The sequence below is a fragment of the Heterodontus francisci genome, chromosome 14, assembly GCF_036365525.1.
Source record: "Heterodontus francisci isolate sHetFra1 chromosome 14, sHetFra1.hap1, whole genome shotgun sequence".
Lineage (NCBI taxonomy): Eukaryota > Metazoa > Chordata > Chondrichthyes > Heterodontiformes > Heterodontidae > Heterodontus > Heterodontus francisci.
In genome coordinates this window covers 105,751,368-105,769,298 of record NC_090384.1, presented here as the reverse complement: position 1 = coordinate 105,769,298, position 17,931 = coordinate 105,751,368, and the positions used below count along the sequence as shown (strand labels likewise).

Below are 17,931 nucleotides of genomic sequence, written 5' to 3'. Positions count from 1 at the left end.
AGACAGAATATGTACAAACATTGCACCTGTTTCAGCTAAACAGAATAAGTGACAGCCATTCGCTGGTTCATTCTTCAGGGTAGGGCCGTGACCAGCGTCAAGCTGCCTGGTTTAAATTTCAAACAAGCTTGACAGTTAACTGTCAGTCACCGTAAACTGGTGCATTCTCCATGGCAATGCCTCTATCAATCAGAGTTTACTTGCCAACCAATCAGCACACTCTTCTCATTGAGTATAAGTTGGTGTTTTCCCTTACATTGGTTATTCTTGCGCATTGTCCTGATGAGTGCAAGACCAAAAGCTTCAACATCATGTCTCTATTTTCAGCAATACTCTAATTCCTATTTATTATTTATGTATACCAGATTTGTATGTATTTAATGCAGCTTAGATCATTTTAATATTGGTATCCTCTACTTTGTTACTTTTACACTCCTAGATCTACTTAATTCTCTGCGATTATTTATTGAAATATTTCATTAATTAGCACCTCTTTCCATCTTCCTTCTGTTTAGAAACTCACTCTGTTGAGTGATTCATCCAGCTCTGGGCTGCAGAGGAAAAGGGGAAAATAAGCCAGGCTACAGGGAGGAACCGTAATTAAATGGATAGCTCTTTCAAAGAGCCAGTATAGGCATAATGGGCTGAATAGCCTCCTTTTGTGCTATGTTATTCTGACTTGTCAGAATCATCACCCTCTGAAACAAATGTGCGGAAGGTGTGATTGGTGTGGGGTCACTACAGCCCTTTAAAAGGGGAACCTTAGTTCCCCAGTTTGCACTCCCTATCGCACAGCTCACTTTTCCCCTTTCTGTTCCTTGCTATGATCCGTTAACAAATAAGGAAACACACAGTAAGTTTGTTCATATTCATTTATTTTCATATGTTAAATTTACCAAATTTAAGTCATTGAAATAACATGACTCTTAAAACATACAAAAAATGTGGACAAGGGAGCATTCTCTGGTCCATCCAGCCAGTCTTTCTCAACTGTGTTGCCTTGACCATCACAATATATAGACTCCCCACCTTGAGAGAGGTGGTGTAAAACGCATTTCTAAAATCCAGGCCAATTTGGGGAAATAAAAATCCAGGAAATTCCTTCCTGACCTCCTTTGTCAATCAGAACTAGTCCAGGAGTTCACTCAGGCTCTGATAATTCCAAGGTGACTGCTTTTCCACTTCTGCTGTGTAGATTTTATCTGAACGCAGGGCCTCGGAGCCCAGTGTCCAATGCTGTCCAGTTCAGCTCTGTACCGGCAGCCACAACCCCAACATTTGACCATGACTTGTAACTTTATTGGTGGTTTGTCCAGCGTTCCTAATTCTATGTTGTTGCAGCTTGAACGAAAATGGCCCCCAGTCTCGCAACAGCGCTAACTGTGACCCCTTTTAATTTGTAGGGAGCTGATCCATTCATTTAGGCTGTGCTGTGCTCAGTAGATTGGAATTTAGTGACTGAGCCAAAAATGATTGGATAAGAAGTCAATTCCTAAACATTGATGGGTCGAATTGGGAGGGGTGGGGGGGTGGTGCGCATGTGGACCTAATTATCGGGATGCATCGGCACAAGTTTTCTGGGAAAATATTGAGGCATAACCTCCCTTTTAAGACAGTTTTTAGATGACCTAACTTTGCAGTGCACGCCCACATGCCTTTCCCCTGCTCCTGAGCAGTGTTAACTTTTGGCATACTTCAGAACTCAGTTTGTTGACACCCAAAGACCCCCCGGAATAAGGAAAAGAAACAAACGAAATGCTCTCCACAAAGCCCAGGAGACAACCAGGTGAGTGGAAAATGCCTTGTCACTTGAAGAGGAGTTACAAGGGAGCATCTTCATTTCAGCATTCTGCATCCATCCTGAACGTGGCTAACAGCAACCCTAGGAGCACACTGTCCAGAATTTTATATCTCCCGGGGGTGGGAATGGCATAAAATCAGATGGGGTGGGGGCCATGCCTATCACCTACACGCCTCAGCTGGTATTTTACCGGGTTTGGGGTGGGGGGGGGGGGGCATTCACCCGTCCACAGGCCAATGAGGGAAGTGTGAAGCTGGGTGGCGGGCGCACTCTGGATGTTCTCTACCTTGGCCATTACTGGATGGGTAGAAGGGATTTCTGGAATCCACAGTTTCAGACTCGAGGTCACCCTTGTGTTGAATACACGAGAAAGCCTCAACAACTGGAGGTTGTGTCCGACAGGTTCCCCAACATGGCTTCTGAAGGTGGAAAGCATCCGGGAAACTTTCTCAGGCTCAACAGGGAAAATTGATAGTGAAACCCTGGGAACAGAGATGAGGGTGGCTATGTCAGCTACAATCTCATGAATACAATGGCCGATTGACACGTGAGCTCTCGCCAATTGCAAGGAGTTACTGAGGCAGATGCACTCTTCCTGTCAGTGAGTCCTTGGAACCTGGATGGCCCTCAAATCTCAAGAGTGGTGGTGAGGGTGAGACACGTATAAAAAGCATACAGAACCTGTGACTCCTCTCACCAAAGTGGAAATCACCCGCAACATAGGTGACTGTGTGGGTTCGATTCCCCTGAAGGTGTTGGTGTCACCAGAGGGGCTGACGACTTTACCAGCCTGTTCCACCCTACACCATTGAGGCAACACTGGAGTGTCTCCCACCACCTCCCCCACCCCACAAAGACTTTCCTGTTCAGTCTCAAGGTGGACCCTCAGCTGACATCAGTCAGAGCTGACTGTAAGGATTGGACTCTATCCAGTACCAGTGCAGTTACCCCCCAGCAATGCCGAACTGAGTCTGGAGTTGGGGCAGGGTTGGTGCCGGTTTGTGGGGGTCGGGTGCAGGATGGCTGGGTGTGAAAGCTTAGCCTGGCGGAGAAGAGCAAGTTGTGGGGGGTGGGGGCGTTGGGAGCTAATTTTAACAATACAAATAGATGTCAGGATAAGTGCAGGTGGAGCTGGTAGAGATGAAGGACTCTGAGATGGGAAAGAGATGCATCAGAAGGGAGAGTTGGTTCAATGCTGCTGCGTGTTTAGACGGATCTGTTAATGGTCCATCAAATAAAAAAGACATTAAAAGGTGTATGGTAGGTACTGAGAAATGAACAGAACACAGACGGATGATATGACATGAATTTCAGTGTCACTGTTTCCTCCTATGTGGGATCAATTGTTATTTAGTTTTGTTACTCTCTGTTTTAGTCAGTGGAAACTTTGATAAAAGGTCCGTTTCCTCGCGCTCAACCTGACACCAACCATGTACCTGTGACAGAAGACGAAATCACTGGATTGAAACAAGGGCAACAACAGGCATTTTCTAGCTCCTCTCAAAGAGCAAACCCTTTAACAATGGGGAGAGAACACAGATTACAATCAAGGAGGCCATTTGTTCCATCGTGCCTCTGCTAGCCCTTTGAAAGAGCTATCCAATTAGGATGCTGCTGTCAAGCCAAAAAAACGTTTTGCCTACCACACAATCAGTAATGTGGTATATGACTTGCAGTGCTGGTGTGATTCCAGGTACAAAGCCCATACGTCCCAACAACTGGTGAATTGTATCAAACAACGCATCCCTTCGGCTGTTTGCAATGGGTAGAGTATTGACTATGCTCAGCCAGCCCATACTTGCAAAAGTCTGACTGCAGTGTCTAACGTTAGATGTGATTTCGCGATTGGTCAGCACTTACTGAACAATCCTGAGTGTACTAAGAATTACACTAACAACTAATTTAAGATTATCAGGTGGGCTTGCAATGTGGCTCACATATGTTTGCTAGAAACTACATATATTCATACACAGGGATCTGTCCTCTGCAGGCAAAAGACACACGTCCAGGCGTTGCACCATTTTTGAATTAAATAAAAGCATAGGAGCAATAGTTCCCTGGTGCATTCTCCATAGCAATGCCTCGACCAATCAGCACCCTTTTCTCATGCAGAATAAATTGTTGCTCCCTTTGAAATTTGGCATTTTTGTGTCTGTCCTGATGAGTGCAATTTAAAAAGCTTAGACAGCATTTTTCTTTTAGCAATACTCAAGTTCTAAACTGCCAAGCAACGATATCCAATTAGTCCCACTCCACTGCTTTCTTCAGTCCTGCAAATTTCTCCAATTTCCTTTTGAAAGTTACTATTGATGCTGCTGCTGCTCCTATACAGTGGCACCATTTGCATTGTCCACCTGTGCCCTTTGCAACTTCAGCTACCCAATCGTTGTCTTTCCCCATCTCCTCTTCCATTCCCAAATTAAATGATTTTATAGTTTCTGTCTCAAGAGCTACTTGTTCTAATAAACTTCTTGTGATTTGAATTTCCTCGTAAGACAGCCTGCCCATTCCAGGTATTAGTCTAGTAAACCTTCTCTGTACTGCCTCCAATGCATTTACATCCTTCCTTAAATGAGACAACCAATACTGTACACAGTACTCCAGATGTGGTGTCACCAATGCCCTGTATAGCTGAAGCATAACCTCCCTACTTTTGTATTCAATTCCCCTTGTGATAAACAATAACATTCTATTAGCTTTCCTAATTACGTGCTGTACCTGCATACTAACCTTTTGCAACTCATGCACTAGGACACCCAGATCCTTCTGCATCTCAAGCTCTCTACAATCTTTCACCATTTAGATAATATGCTTTTTTATTCTTCCTGCCAAAGTGGACAATTTCACACTGTCCCACATTATACTCCATTTGCCAGATCTTTGCCCACTCACTTTTTCTATGTAGTCCCCTTATGTCCTCTTCACAAGTTACTTTCCGACCTATCTTTGTGTCATCAGCAAATTTAGCAACCATCCCTTTAGTCCCTTCATCTAAGTCATTTATATAAATTGTAAAAAGTTGAGGCCCCAGCACAGATCCCTGTGGCACACCACTCATTACATCTTGCCAACCAGAAAATGACCCATTTATGCCTACTCTGTTTCCTGTTAGCTAGCCAATCTTCTATCCATGCCAATATGTTACCCCCTACACCATGAGCTTTTATTTTCTGCAATAACCTTTGATGTGGTGCCTTATCAAATGCCTTCTGGAAATCTAAGTGCAATACGTCCACTTGTGCTCAACTCTCTGGAATGGGACTGAAAGAAAGCTGCACTATCAAAGGTGTTGTCTGTCGGATGAGACCTTAAACTAACACAGTCTGTACTCGTGGATGGATGCAAGATGATAAATGGCGTGACCCTGGACGGTTAGCCTGGATTATGTGTTCAAGTTCCCTGGAGTGCGACTTGAACCTACGACTTCTGACTGAGGGGTAATGGGGTTCCCACTGAGCTACGTTTGCTATTATTTGAGTGCCCACCTATGCCAGCCAATTGCCACAACGTGCACCAGTGCCTTAAGGAATTAGGAAGTAAACAGAGAGACAAGTAGAAGGAACAAAAAGGATAGCAGAGTAGTCTGAGATTCTCTCCAGTTTGCCACGTACTGGTATTTAGCTTGCCTTGTTTGGTGGGCTCTGGGAGTTGCAGGTTCGAGTTTCATTCTCTGATTGGAGCTCACACTGTGGGTCCACACTCTGGCTCCTGTCCTGCGGAGTCCAGCACTGGTGGAGGTGAGACGTTAATCTGGGGGCCCAAACCGGTCTCTTACACTGGTCATTAACCAATTTTTTAATCAGATTGTTCAATTGAACTCTGCTTTCTATGTATAATAAAATTTGATCAGATTCACAAAGTGGCAATTCAGGTTAATAAGGCTATTAAAGAAAGCAAAGTTTTAGGCTTCATTTTTAGAGGGATGGAATGTTAAACCTGTATAGAACCTTGGTTAGACCACGCTTGGAGTCTGTGAACAGCTCTAGTCTCCAAATTAGTAAAAGGATATAGAGGCACTGGAGAAGATGCAAAAAAAAAAAAATACTGGAACTGAGGGGTTAGATTGACAGGCTTTCTTGAACTTTTTTTTTAAAGAAAGCAAGGACTGAGGGGTGACCCGATCAAGGTCTTTGAAATTATGAAGGGCTTTGATGGGGTAAATGTAGAAAAAATGTTTTCACTTTATGAGGGAGACCAAAACTAGGGCCATCAATGTAAAATAGTCACTAATAAATCCAATAGTGAATTTAGGAAAAACTTCTTTACCCTGAGAGTAGTAAGAATGTGGAACTTGCTACCACAAGGAGTGGTTGAGACAAATAGATATATTTAAGGGGAAGCTAGATAAACACATGAGGGAGAATGGTGATAGGATGAGATGAAGAGGGATGGGAAGAAGCTCGCGTGGAGCATAAACACCAGCACAGGACTGTTGGGCCAAATGGTTCGTTTGTGTTTATTCTATCAGTAAAACACCAGGGCATCATCCAATGTCAAAGCTGAAAGGTGGCCTTTTATTGATTAATGCAACTGTTACAGACTCTCTCAAAATATTTTCTTTAGGAAAAGCAGCAATTTGTTGGCAACTTGATGCTGTTTTTGGAAATATATTTGGAGAAATGGAGATGACTGATCAGTGTTAAATTCTTGCAAAGGAAAGCTGCTGATATTCTGCGATGCTCCAAATATGACATTGTCCAATGCTGGTATTTGTTGTGCTACTTTAAAGAATTCTAGCTCACCTTATTAACTCAGATGGGGCAGAGTTACAGCCCATGTGACTAAAGAGAGAAGTTACAAAGAGTAAAGGGCGGAAAGAATCCCAAATAGAATACAGTTTTTTCAATAGATTGTAAAAATAAACCATTATTAAGCCTCTAAGCTTCTTGCTTTTCTTATTGCACGGAAAGGCTGATTATAGAAAGGTCATCGTGAGTGAGAGGTTGACAGAAACCTGCTTTGAACTGAAGAGCAATGTTGCCTGTGTCAATCAGATCCTATTCTCTTCCCTCACCCTCAGGTTCCCGCAGAATGTTCCACTCGATACTCATATTGTTATGGGGTCCTCTTGTTTAGAGACCTTTAACTGAATCTATTGCAGCGCTGTCTACAGCCCACAATTCTTCCATATCTGGCATCGCATAGGTGTGACTCTCCCCATCCTCAGGATCCTCCATGGCTACGAGTCGAAGGAACGGCAGCTCTTCCATGTACTGAGGGGGGTCTGTAGTGAACACCCCCTGCTCAATGTCAGAGTCTTTACACACGGATAGCAAGGCTTTACTGAGGGAGAGAGTGTGAAAGAAAAAAAAGTTAACCAACCTCTGCATAATGTACACAAACTTTTTATATACAAAATATACATAGTGCTTTTTTTTATTTCTGCATGGGATGAGGTTGTCGTTGGAAAGGCCAGCATTTGTTGCGCATCCCTAACTTCTCTTGACAACTGAGTGTCTTGCTAGGCAATTTCAGCGGGCAGTTAAGAGTCAACCACATTGCTGTGCGGCTGGAGTCAAGTGTACGTCAGACCAGGTTCGGACGGCAGATTTTCTTCCCTAAAGGGCATTAGTGAACCAGATGGCTTTTTACAACCATCCATGATAGTTTCATGGCACCATTATTGAGACTAGCTTTCAATTCCAGATTTTCATTAATTAATTGAATTTAAATTCCACCAGCTGCCATAGTGGGATTGGAACCGGTATCCACAGGACATTAGCCTGGGCCTCCGGGTTACTAATTCAGTGACATTACCATTACGCCACCATCTCCCCACATATGAGACACCCCAAAACATGAACACAGGAATGGGAGGCCATTCTGCCCCTCCAGTGTGTTTCTCCATTCAATCAGATCATAGCTGATCTGCAACCTCAGCTCTACCCATCTTTGTTCCATATCCCTTGATACCCTTGCCCAACAAAGATCTCTCGATCGGAATGGAAGGGCAGAGCTACCTCCTCTACATCTGGCTGCTCTATATTGCTGGATGGCAACTCAACAAATATCCCATTTCCCAGCTAAAGATACAAATTCTCCACAATAAATGTCACTGAAATTACAGGTAGCAACAACTGTTCAAATCATAAAGTCATTTACAACATGGAAGGAGGCCACTATGCTCATCAAGTGCAGACCAGCTCTCCGCAGAGCAATCCAGACAGTCCCACCCCCACACTTGATCCCCATAGCCCTGCAAGTTTATTCAAGTGCCCATCCGATTTCCTTTTGAAATCATTGTCTCTGCTTCCACCACCCACATGGGCAGCCAGTTCCATGTCATTACCACCCACTGCATAAAAACGTTCGTTCTTACATTCCATCTGCATCCATTGGCCATAACCTTAAATCTGTGTTCCTTAGCCCTTGTACCAACAGTTAATGGGAACAGTTTTTTCTTGTCAAATATATCTAAGCCTGTCATAATCTTGTACACATCAATCAAATCTCCCCTCAAACTCCTTTACTCCAAGGAGAACAACCCCATCTTCTCCAACCCGACCTTGTAACTAAAATCCCCCATCCCCAGAACCATTCTGGTAAATCTCTGCACCCTCTCATTGGCCCTCATAAAAGTGTGGTGTGACTGAGAGTTTATAAACAGTTACTGTTGTTCACCTTTGTAAAGCGCCTCAAGACACATTTCTGTTAAAGACGCTATGTAAATGCAAGATGTTGTCGAAAATGTACAAGTTTTCAATCACCAGCCAGGGTTGAAATGTTTGGCAAATGCTTTTAAACATCCGTCTAGTGTAATTTTGTTGAGTGAATAGCTCAATTGTCAGAATTTGGAATGAATTTGGTGTTTGATCAGTGTGAAACTTTAGGGGGAATTTAGTTAAATGATTAAATCTATTTTTTATTTTCTGAGGTCTGTTACCTTAAGGAGTTTTGTGGTCATTTTTAAACATTCATTCTCAGGATGTTGGTAATGCTGGCAAGGCCAGCATTTAACACCCAGCCTCGTGCCACTGAGTAGCTTGCTAGGCCATTTCAGAGGGCAGTTAAGAGTCAACCAAATTGGAGTAGGTCTGGAGTCACTTACAGGCCAGACCGGATAAGGGTGGCAGATTTCCTTCCTGAAAGGCATTAGTGAACCAGATGAGCTTTAACAACAATCTGACAGCTTCATGGTCGCTTTTACTGATCCCAGCTTTTTATTTTCAGATTTTTTTTTTTAATTCGAATTTTCATATTGCACGGTGGGATCCAAAAGAAGGCACCTCCAACAGTGAAGCACTCCCTCCGTATCAAACCTCCAGTAGTGCAGTGCTCTCTCAGTACAGCCCCCACAACAGTGCATCGCTATCTTGGTACAGCCCCTCCGACAGTGTGACGCTCTCTCGGTACTGCCCCTCTGACAGTGCAGTGCTCCCTCACTACTACACTGGGAGTGTCAGCCTGGATTATGTGTTTAAATCTCTGGAGTCGGACTTGAACCCATGACATTCTGTCTCAGAGGTCAGAGTGCTACCCATTGAGCCATAGCTGACAGATATTGGGCCCAGTTTTAACTGTGTTGAATGTTATGCAGTATGTCAAAAATTATCTTGCCTTTACAGTTGATAAGCAGCCTGATGTTAATACTATATCACGTGCAACTTAAAAGTCTCTCAGAGGGCAAAAGCATGATTTTAAAAGAAAGTAATGTTCAGGATTAACAGATTTTACAGCTACAGCCCAAAAGGAACATGAGGGAAGCAGATTTGATACCGACAGACAGCAGGTTGTTGAAGGTGAATATAGTGATTATGGTCACTTCTTGCTTATTCAATATACAATCTTCAAGCTCGTCTCTGTTTATGTGCCAAAAGTAGGAGACAAACCCCATAATGCTTTCACCCCATGTAAGTGAATGTGTTTTGAGTGAGTTAAAACAGGCCCATTCTCTCTGTACAAACTCTGAACCAATCCTGGACGCAGAGCCACCTACCCTTCAGGTTGACACATCAGCCCCTTGGAGCATGGACAGCGGTCTAAAGCTCCTTCCGGCTCCAACTCCCAAGTGACGAGATCGAACAATCGATGCGTGGGATCATGGCAGGGTTGGCCCTTAGTGGGCAATGGGGTGCACACAGGAAACAAGAGATCTGAGCAAAATTAACAGAGACTTTGTGACAGCATCACTGTGATCGCAACGTCAGTGATGATTCAGGTTATTTAACAAATACTCAAACCGCTCGCAACACAACCATCTAACGTATAAACTTTTCACAATTACTAAAGGAGATGCATATTTACAAACAGATCCCATTTGTTGTTCATGCCAGGTTAGATGTTGAGCAGGTTTATGAGGACAAAAGCATTATATATCATACAACATATAATGTATCTTGGGGGGTTGGCCTGTTCCTTTACTAAAACTAAGTTTAACTACTGGAAGCTGACGCAGCCAGAGGCCAATCGGAGTTTAATTGTTGTAAACTGGCATAGCCAGAGGCCAATCAGTTTAATTGTTGTAAGCTGGCATTGCCAGAGGCCAATCATAGTCTAATTGCTGTAAGCTGGCATAGCTAGAGGCCAGAGTCTAATTGCTGTAAGATGGCATAGCTAGAGGCCAATCAGAGTCTAATTGCTGTAAGATGGCATAGCTAGAGGCCAATCAGAGTCTAATTGCTGTAAGATGGCATACAGAGGCCAATCAGAGTCTAATTGCTGTAAGATGGCATAGCTAGAGACCAATCAGTCTAATTGCTGTAAGATGGCATAGCTAGAGGCCAATCAGAGTCTAATTGCTGTAAGCTGGCATAGCTAGAGGCCAGAGTCTAATTGCTGTAAGCTGGCATAGCTAGAGGCCAATCAGAGTCTAATTGCTGTAAGCTGACATAGCTAGAGACCAATCAGAGTCTAATTGCTGTAAGCTGGCATAGCCAGAGGCCAATCAGAGTTTAATTGCTGTAAGCTGGCATAGCCAGAGGCCAATCGGAGTCTAATTGCTCTTTGGAGTGGGAACTTTGTAGATTGTCAGCTGCTTAAAAAATTCCATCTCCAGGTCTGGAAAGCAAATAGTTTTAAATGGCATTATTCTTCTATAATAGAGACAGACCCATTCGAGAGTCACACCTGGTAACCACACACCAATAAATAATAAGTAACCTCGTTACCTCAGACTGATTAATAGGTACACCTGGTAACAGGAACATTATCTGAGCTAAATCTGCATGTTGGATATTGTATAATTTCTTAAACTGATGCTTGCTAGAGCTGACAATTATGCTCAGTATTTTCACATTTTGGAAGTTGTGTAAGCAGGGGGGAGTTGAAATAGAATCATTGGGTTTTTGTGTGTGTAACTCACAGGTGTGCAAGGCACAGCATAGGTCCGCACTGCAGTCACGTTGCTGCTCGCAGATGGAGCCAGTTTGTCCCTTCTCTGCAGTAGCTCTGCATTGTCCCCAGATACACAAATGATCCAAGTAACATTCTCCATCTCGAGTGCAATTCTAAGAAAATTCAGAACAAATTGACGGCTCACACACAATTAGAAAGCTTCTAGAACAAAGGAAACAGTATTAATATTGATGACAAATCATTAAGAATTTATTTTTGGGATGTGGGTGATATTGGCAATGCCACAACTATTTCAAAAGGAAACTAAATGATTACATGAGAGAAAAGGGAATAGAAAGAGATGCTGAAAGGCTGAGATGAGGTAGATGGAATGGGAGGAGACTTGTGTCATGTATAAACCCCAAATGGCCTGTTTCATTGCTGTGTACTTTATGTAGCATAGTAGTATGTGACTGGGCCAGTAATCCACAGAACATGAGCCCAGGACGGTTTAAAATATCTGAAAGGAAAGTGACTATGAAATTACCAGATTGTCATAAAAGCCAAGAATGTACCTTTAGGGAAGGAAATCTGCTGTCCTTACCCTGTCTGGCCTACATGTGACTCCAGTCCCACACCAACATCGTTGACTCTTGACTGCCCTCTGAAGTAGCCTAACAAACCCCTCAGTGGTATCTAGCCCGCTACCAGCAGTTCAAGAACACCCATCACTTGAGGCTACTGGGGAAGGGTAATTAATAACGACCTTACCAATGACACCCACGTCCCGAGAATGAATTTAAAAGAATCACAATCATTGACAGTACTTGCCTCCTCCTGTGCTCTCCGTAAAAGGCACTTTGATTCCAAAATGTCTACCTGGCAGAAATGGTCCTCCTTGCAATCCTCATCAACAATACATTCCTGCAGGTATACAATTCCACTCATTGTGACATTAATTAACTACAGCCAAAAGGTACAAACTCGTCCTACTGTTTATAGCCCAGGAATCACTGATGACAGCAGAACACACTTTCGTAGGCCAACAACTTGCATTTCTATAGCACCTTTAACATAGGAAAACATCCCAAGGCACTTCACAGGAGCAATTATTAAACAAAATTTGACCCCGAGCCACATCAGGCAATATTAAAACAGGTGGCCAAAAACTTGGTCAAAGGCGGTGGTTTTAAGGAGCGTCTTAAAGGAGGAGAGATAGATGGAGAGGTTTAGGGAGGGAATTCCAGAGCTTGGGGCCTAGGCAACTGAAGGCACAGCCACCAATGGTGGAACGATTAAAATTGGGGATGTTCAAGAGAGTAGAATTAGAGGAGGATTGTGGAGCTGGAGGAGATTACAGAGGTAGGGAGTGGTGAGGCCCCAGAGGGATTTGAAAACCAGGATGAGAATTTTAAAATCGAGGCATTGCTGCACTGGGAGCCAATAGTGGTCAGTGCACACAGAGGTGAGAGGTGAACGGGACTTTGTGCGAGTTAGGACACAAGCAGTAGAGTTTAGGAATAACTCAACTTATTAAGATGGGAGGTTGAACAGTAGAGCACCAGAATACTATGTTATAGAAGTATTAGTGTGTACGTAACTATTACAAGCTTCTATATGTAGGGGTGTCCGCACAGAAGCAGTGAAATAATTAGACCGGTTTGCTGTTGGACTGAGTTCGGAGAAGGTTTACTAGACTAATATCTGGAATGGGCGGGTTTGTCTTATGAGAAAAGATTGGACAGACTAGGTTTATATCCGCTGGAGTTTAAGAGAGTAAGAGGCGACTTGATTGAAACATATAAGATCCTGAAGGGGCTTGACAGGGTGGATGTTTCCTCTTGTGGGAGAATCTAGAGTGAGGGGTTACTGATTAAAAATAAGGGGTCGCCTATTTAAGACAGAGATGATGATTCTTTAATCTTGTAATTCTTTTAAAAGGTACCTGGACATGCACCTGAAGTGCTGTAACCTGCAAGGCTACGGACCAAGTGCTGGAAGGTGGGATTCGATTGAGCGGCTAGTTTTTTTGGCCGGCCTCCTTCTGTGCCATAGTTTTTCTATGGTTCTATGAGAAATTTTTTCTCTGAGGGTCGTGAGTCTTTGGAACTCTTTCCTCAAAAGGGCGGCACAGTGGCGCAGTGGTTAGCACCGCAGCCTCACAGCTCCAGGGACCCGGGTTCGATTCCGGGTACTGCCTGTGTGGAGTTTGCAAGTTCTCCCTGTGTCTGCGTGGGTTTTCTCCGGGTGCTCCGGTTTCCTCCCACAAGCCAAAAGACTTGCAGGTTGATAGGTAAATTGGCCATTATAAATTGTCACTAGTATAGGTAGGTGGTAGGGAAATATAGGGACAGGTGGGGATGTTTGGTAGGAATATGGGATTAGTGTAGGATTAGTATAAATGGGTGGTTGATGTTCGGCACAGACTCGGTGGGCCGAAGGGCCTGTTTCAGTGCTGTATCTCTAATCTAAAAAAAAAAGATGGTGGAAGCAGAGTCTTTGAATATTTTTAAGGCAGAGGTAGATAGATTCTTGATAAGCAAAAGGGCAAAAGGTTATTGGGAGTAGGCGGGAAGGTGGAGTTGAGGTTACAATCAGATCAGCCATGGTTTACAAAGTTATGAGCGGCATGGACAGAGTGGAGAGTCAGAAGCTTTTTCCCAGGGTGGAAGTCAGTTACTAGGGGACATAGGTTTAAGGTGCGAGGGGCAAAGTTTAGAGGGGATGTGCGAGGCAAGTTCTTTACACAGAGGGTGGTGAGTGCCTGGAACTTGCTGCCGGGGGAGGTGGTGGAAGCAGGTACGATAGCGATGTTTAAGAGACATCTTGACAAATACATGAATAGGATGGGAATTGAGGGATACGGTCCCCGGAAGTGCAGAAGGTTTTAGTTTAGGCAGGCATCAAGATCGGTGCAGGCTTGGAGGGCCGAATGGCCTGTTCCTGTGCTCTACTGTTCTTTGTTCTTTGATCTTGTTGAATGGCGGAGTAGGCTTGAGGGGCCAGTGGCCTACTCCTGCTCCTAATTTTTATGTTCTCAATCAAGGGGATGATGAATTTGTAAGATTCACAGTGTTTACAGGGCAGGGGTGGGAGGGCAGCAGTAAATGCAACTTGTTGAAATGTGAGAGTCAGCTCTCAGTACAGAACATTCACAGACTGCAGCAAAACATTATGCTCCAGGTCATGGAACATTGGTTGTTCAGTTTATTTAACTAGGTTTCTGACAAGATCTGGGCTACAAATGAAAACGGTTCCACGATGTTAACAATTAAGTCGGTGTATGGTGAGGAACTGATCCCTTCATTGTTTGAATCTCAGTATCACATCTGTAACTATTCTTAGAAAGAGCTTGAATATATTAAACCACCTTTCACATCATCTACATGTCCTCACAAAGTACTTCATGGCCAGTGAGATTCACTGTCACTGTGGTTTAGCAAGCAAACATAAAAACCAATGTGCCCATAGTAAGGTCCTATAAGCAGCGATGAGAGAAATAACCAGATAATCTATGTTTTAGTGATGTAAGTGAGGGATTCAATATTGGCCCAGGACACCAGGAAGAACTCCCCTGCTCTTCAATATAGTGTTGTGGGATATTTCACATCCACCTGAATAGCCTTCACTGCTGTAATTAGTGTAACAAGTTTACATTGGCTGTTTCAATATAAATTGGCAGAAATTCACTGGAAATATGAAAATTAGGACAGATTGTATGACTTTAAAATGAGGTCTGAATTACGTTTGCCCAGCCTGGTCCAATTGCCCTACACCCTCTTAACTGCGATTCCTGATGACTATTCTTGGTCTTCAATCCGTGTTCAGTCGCCTTCAGCTGTGTTCAGTTCTTTACTTGGGTCAATCATGACTCAGTGGGTTGTCTTCTCACCTCCGAATCATAAGGTTGTGAGTTCAAATTCCACTCCAGGGACATTGAGCACAAAATCCAGGCAGACGAGGGAGTGCTGCACCCTTGGGGGGGGGCGGTGTGTCAGTACTAAGGGAGCGCTGTACTGGTGGAGGTAGTATTGAGGGAGCGCTGCACTGGCAGAGGGTCAGTACTGAAGGAATACTGCAGTGTCGGAGGGGGCAGTACTGAGGGAGTGCTGCAGTGTTGGAACTGTCTTTCAGATGAGGCCCCATCTGCCCTCTCAGGTGTAAAAAGATCCTGTGTACTATTAAAAGTGTCCTCATCAATATTTGTGCCCCAATCAATATCACTCAAAGCTTATCTGGTTATTTACCACATTACTGGTTGTGGGAGCTTGCTGCGTGCAAATTGGATGCTGCGTTTCCTACAACAGTGACTACACTTCAAAAAGTACTTCATTGGCTGTAAAGCACTTTGGGACATCCTGAGGATGTGAAAGATGTCAGGAACGTTTTTTTCTCCTCTGTTAGAAATAGGGTGCCTTTAAGGCAGAGAGAGAGAAGATTTTAGGTTATTTGAGGATAGTGTGCTCGCAACAAGCCTGTTTCCTAGGCAACAGCAGGAGAGACAAGCCATGCTCTGTAAATGCATCAATTTAACAGTGTAGGGTCTACATTGAGCTCAGACTGTATTTGCCCAAGGAGGAAAAAAAATGCTGGAAAGAACATTTTCATTGTCGGAGGTAGTAAATTCTGTTTTACTTCAAACCTCTAAAGAAGTCTCTGCTTCAGGACTGACACTCTGTCGGTTTGTGTTTGCTGGAATTATCAGTAAAGTTTCTACAGAAAGACTGCCAATTTAAAAATCCAAATAGTTGCTATACTCCTCGTTGAAAAAAACAGTGTGATGCCTGTACTTTGAATTCATATTCCTTAAAAACTATTCGTCGAATTTGACGGAAGACTTCGAGTGGAATCTGATTATTCTACTCTGGGACACCTCACCAATTGGGAACATAACTCAGCAGCACTTACAACCCAGCTATTTATTTCTAAGAAACAGTTCTTTTTTAAAAAAAAAACACCATTTTAAAACCAGTTAACCCTTGATTTTTGAATGTATGTATGTGCGCATGGGGGGTTAGGATAAATAAGTTATAAGGTCTTCAGACATAAATGTATCGCAATAATGTTTAAGATTTGGTTTATTAATGGTTAATTTGTTGTTTAAAGATACCTGGTTTGGTGTATTTTATTCCGGGGGTTAATAAAGTGTTGCGACATTCACGGAAAAGACTCGGAGGGCGGAGTTCCAGACCGGTAAATATAAAAACCTGAAAAGTGACATCACAGGAAAGCTGTGACCTGATTGGCTGGTAGGGAATTTGTACTGAATTTGAAAATAAAACATTGGTAAAAATTCATTAAAACACTAATTAACTAATGAATAACTAGAGTAACTAAACCAGAGGGAGGAAATTACTGTATTTAGTTAGCATTTAATATTTATAGTAGGAATCCAGCACTAGGGACCATATAGTTAATTATAACAATTTAGTAATGATTTAATAAGTATTTATTTATTTTATATTCTTCTTTTTCTTTTCTTTTGGGCCTCCTTATCTCGAGAGACAATGGATACGCGCCTGGAGGTGGTCAGTGGTTTGTGAAGCAGCGCCTGGAGTGGCTATAAAGGCCAATTCTAGAGTGACAGACTCTTCCACAGATGCTGCAGAGAAATTTGTTTGTCGGGGCTATTACACAGTTGGCTCTCCCCTTGCGCCTCTGTCTTTTTTCCTGCCAACTACTAAGTCTCTTCGACTCGCCACATTTTAGCCCAGTCTTTATGGCTGCCCGCCAGCTCTGGCGAACGCTGGCAACTGACTCCCACAATTTGTGATCAATGTCACAGGATTTCATGTCGCGTTTGCAGACGTCTTTAAAGCGGAGACATGGACGGCCGGTAGGTCTGATACCAGTGGCGAGCTCGCTGTACAATGTGTCTTTGGGGATCCTGCCATCTTCCATGCGGCTCACATGGCCAAGCCATCTCAAGCGCCGCTGACTCAGTAGTGTGTACAAGCTGGGGATGTTGGCCGCCTCGAGGACTTCTGTGTTGGAGATATGGTCCTGCCACCTGATGCCAAGTATTCTCCGGAGGCAGCGAAGATGGAATGAATTGAGACGTCGCTCTTGGCTGACATACGTTGTCCAGGCCTCGCTGCCATAGAGCAAGGTACTCAGGACACAGGCCTGATACACTCGGACTTTTGTGTTCAGTGTCAGTGCGCCATTTTCCCACACTCTCTTGGCCAGTCTGGACATAGCAGTGGAAGCCTTTCCCATGCGCTTGTTGATTTCTGCATCGAGAGACAGGTGATAGTTGAGCCTAGGTAGGTGAACCATTGAACCACTTCCAGAGTGTGTTCGCCAATATTGATGGATGGAGCATTTCTGACATCCTGCCCCATGATGTTCGTTTTCTTGAGGCTGATGGTTAGGCCAAATTCGTTGCAGGCAGCCACAAACCTGTCTGAGACTCTGCAGACACTCTTCTGTGTGGGATGTTAATGCAGCATCGTCAGCAAGGAGGAGTTCCCTGATGAGGACTTTCCGTACTTTGGTCTTCGCTCTTAGACAGACAAGGTTGAACAACCTGCCACCTGATCTTGTGTGGAGGAAAATTCCTTCTTCTGAAGACTTGAACGTGGCTGAGAGAAGATGATCCCAAACAGTGTAGGTGCGAGAACACAGCCCTGTTTTACGCCACTCAGGATTGGAAAGGGGTCTGATGAGGTGCCGCTATGCCTTTAATCTCATGGAATGAGGTGATGATACTTAGCTTTGGTGGACATCCAATCTTTTCTAGTAGTCTGAAGAGACCACGTCTGCTGACGAGGTCAAAGGCTTTGGTAAGATCAATGAAAGCAACGTAGAGGGGCATCTGTTGTTCGTGGCATTTCTCCTATAGTTGGCGAAGAACA

At 43.7% G+C, this 17,931-nt stretch overlaps 1 protein-coding gene across 2 annotated transcripts in view; it reads right to left on the bottom strand.

The window, feature by feature from the left end:
- Nucleotides 1-890: 890 nt before the first annotated feature.
- dkk3b (dickkopf WNT signaling pathway inhibitor 3b) overlaps nt 891-17,931 on the bottom strand; it is a 43,039-nt gene continuing 25,998 nt past the window's right edge. For both annotated transcript variants that reach the window (XM_068046690.1, XM_068046691.1), the window contains 4 exons: nt 11,906-11,998; nt 11,103-11,247; nt 9,738-9,894; nt 891-7,084 (listed from right to left, as the gene is read on the bottom strand). In XM_068046690.1, coding sequence (XP_067902791.1) covers nt 6,874-7,084; nt 9,738-9,894; nt 11,103-11,247; nt 11,906-11,998 — 606 coding nt within the window. In that variant the 3' untranslated portion in view covers nt 891-6,873. The remainder of the gene's footprint in view (nt 7,085-9,737; nt 9,895-11,102; nt 11,248-11,905; nt 11,999-17,931) is intronic.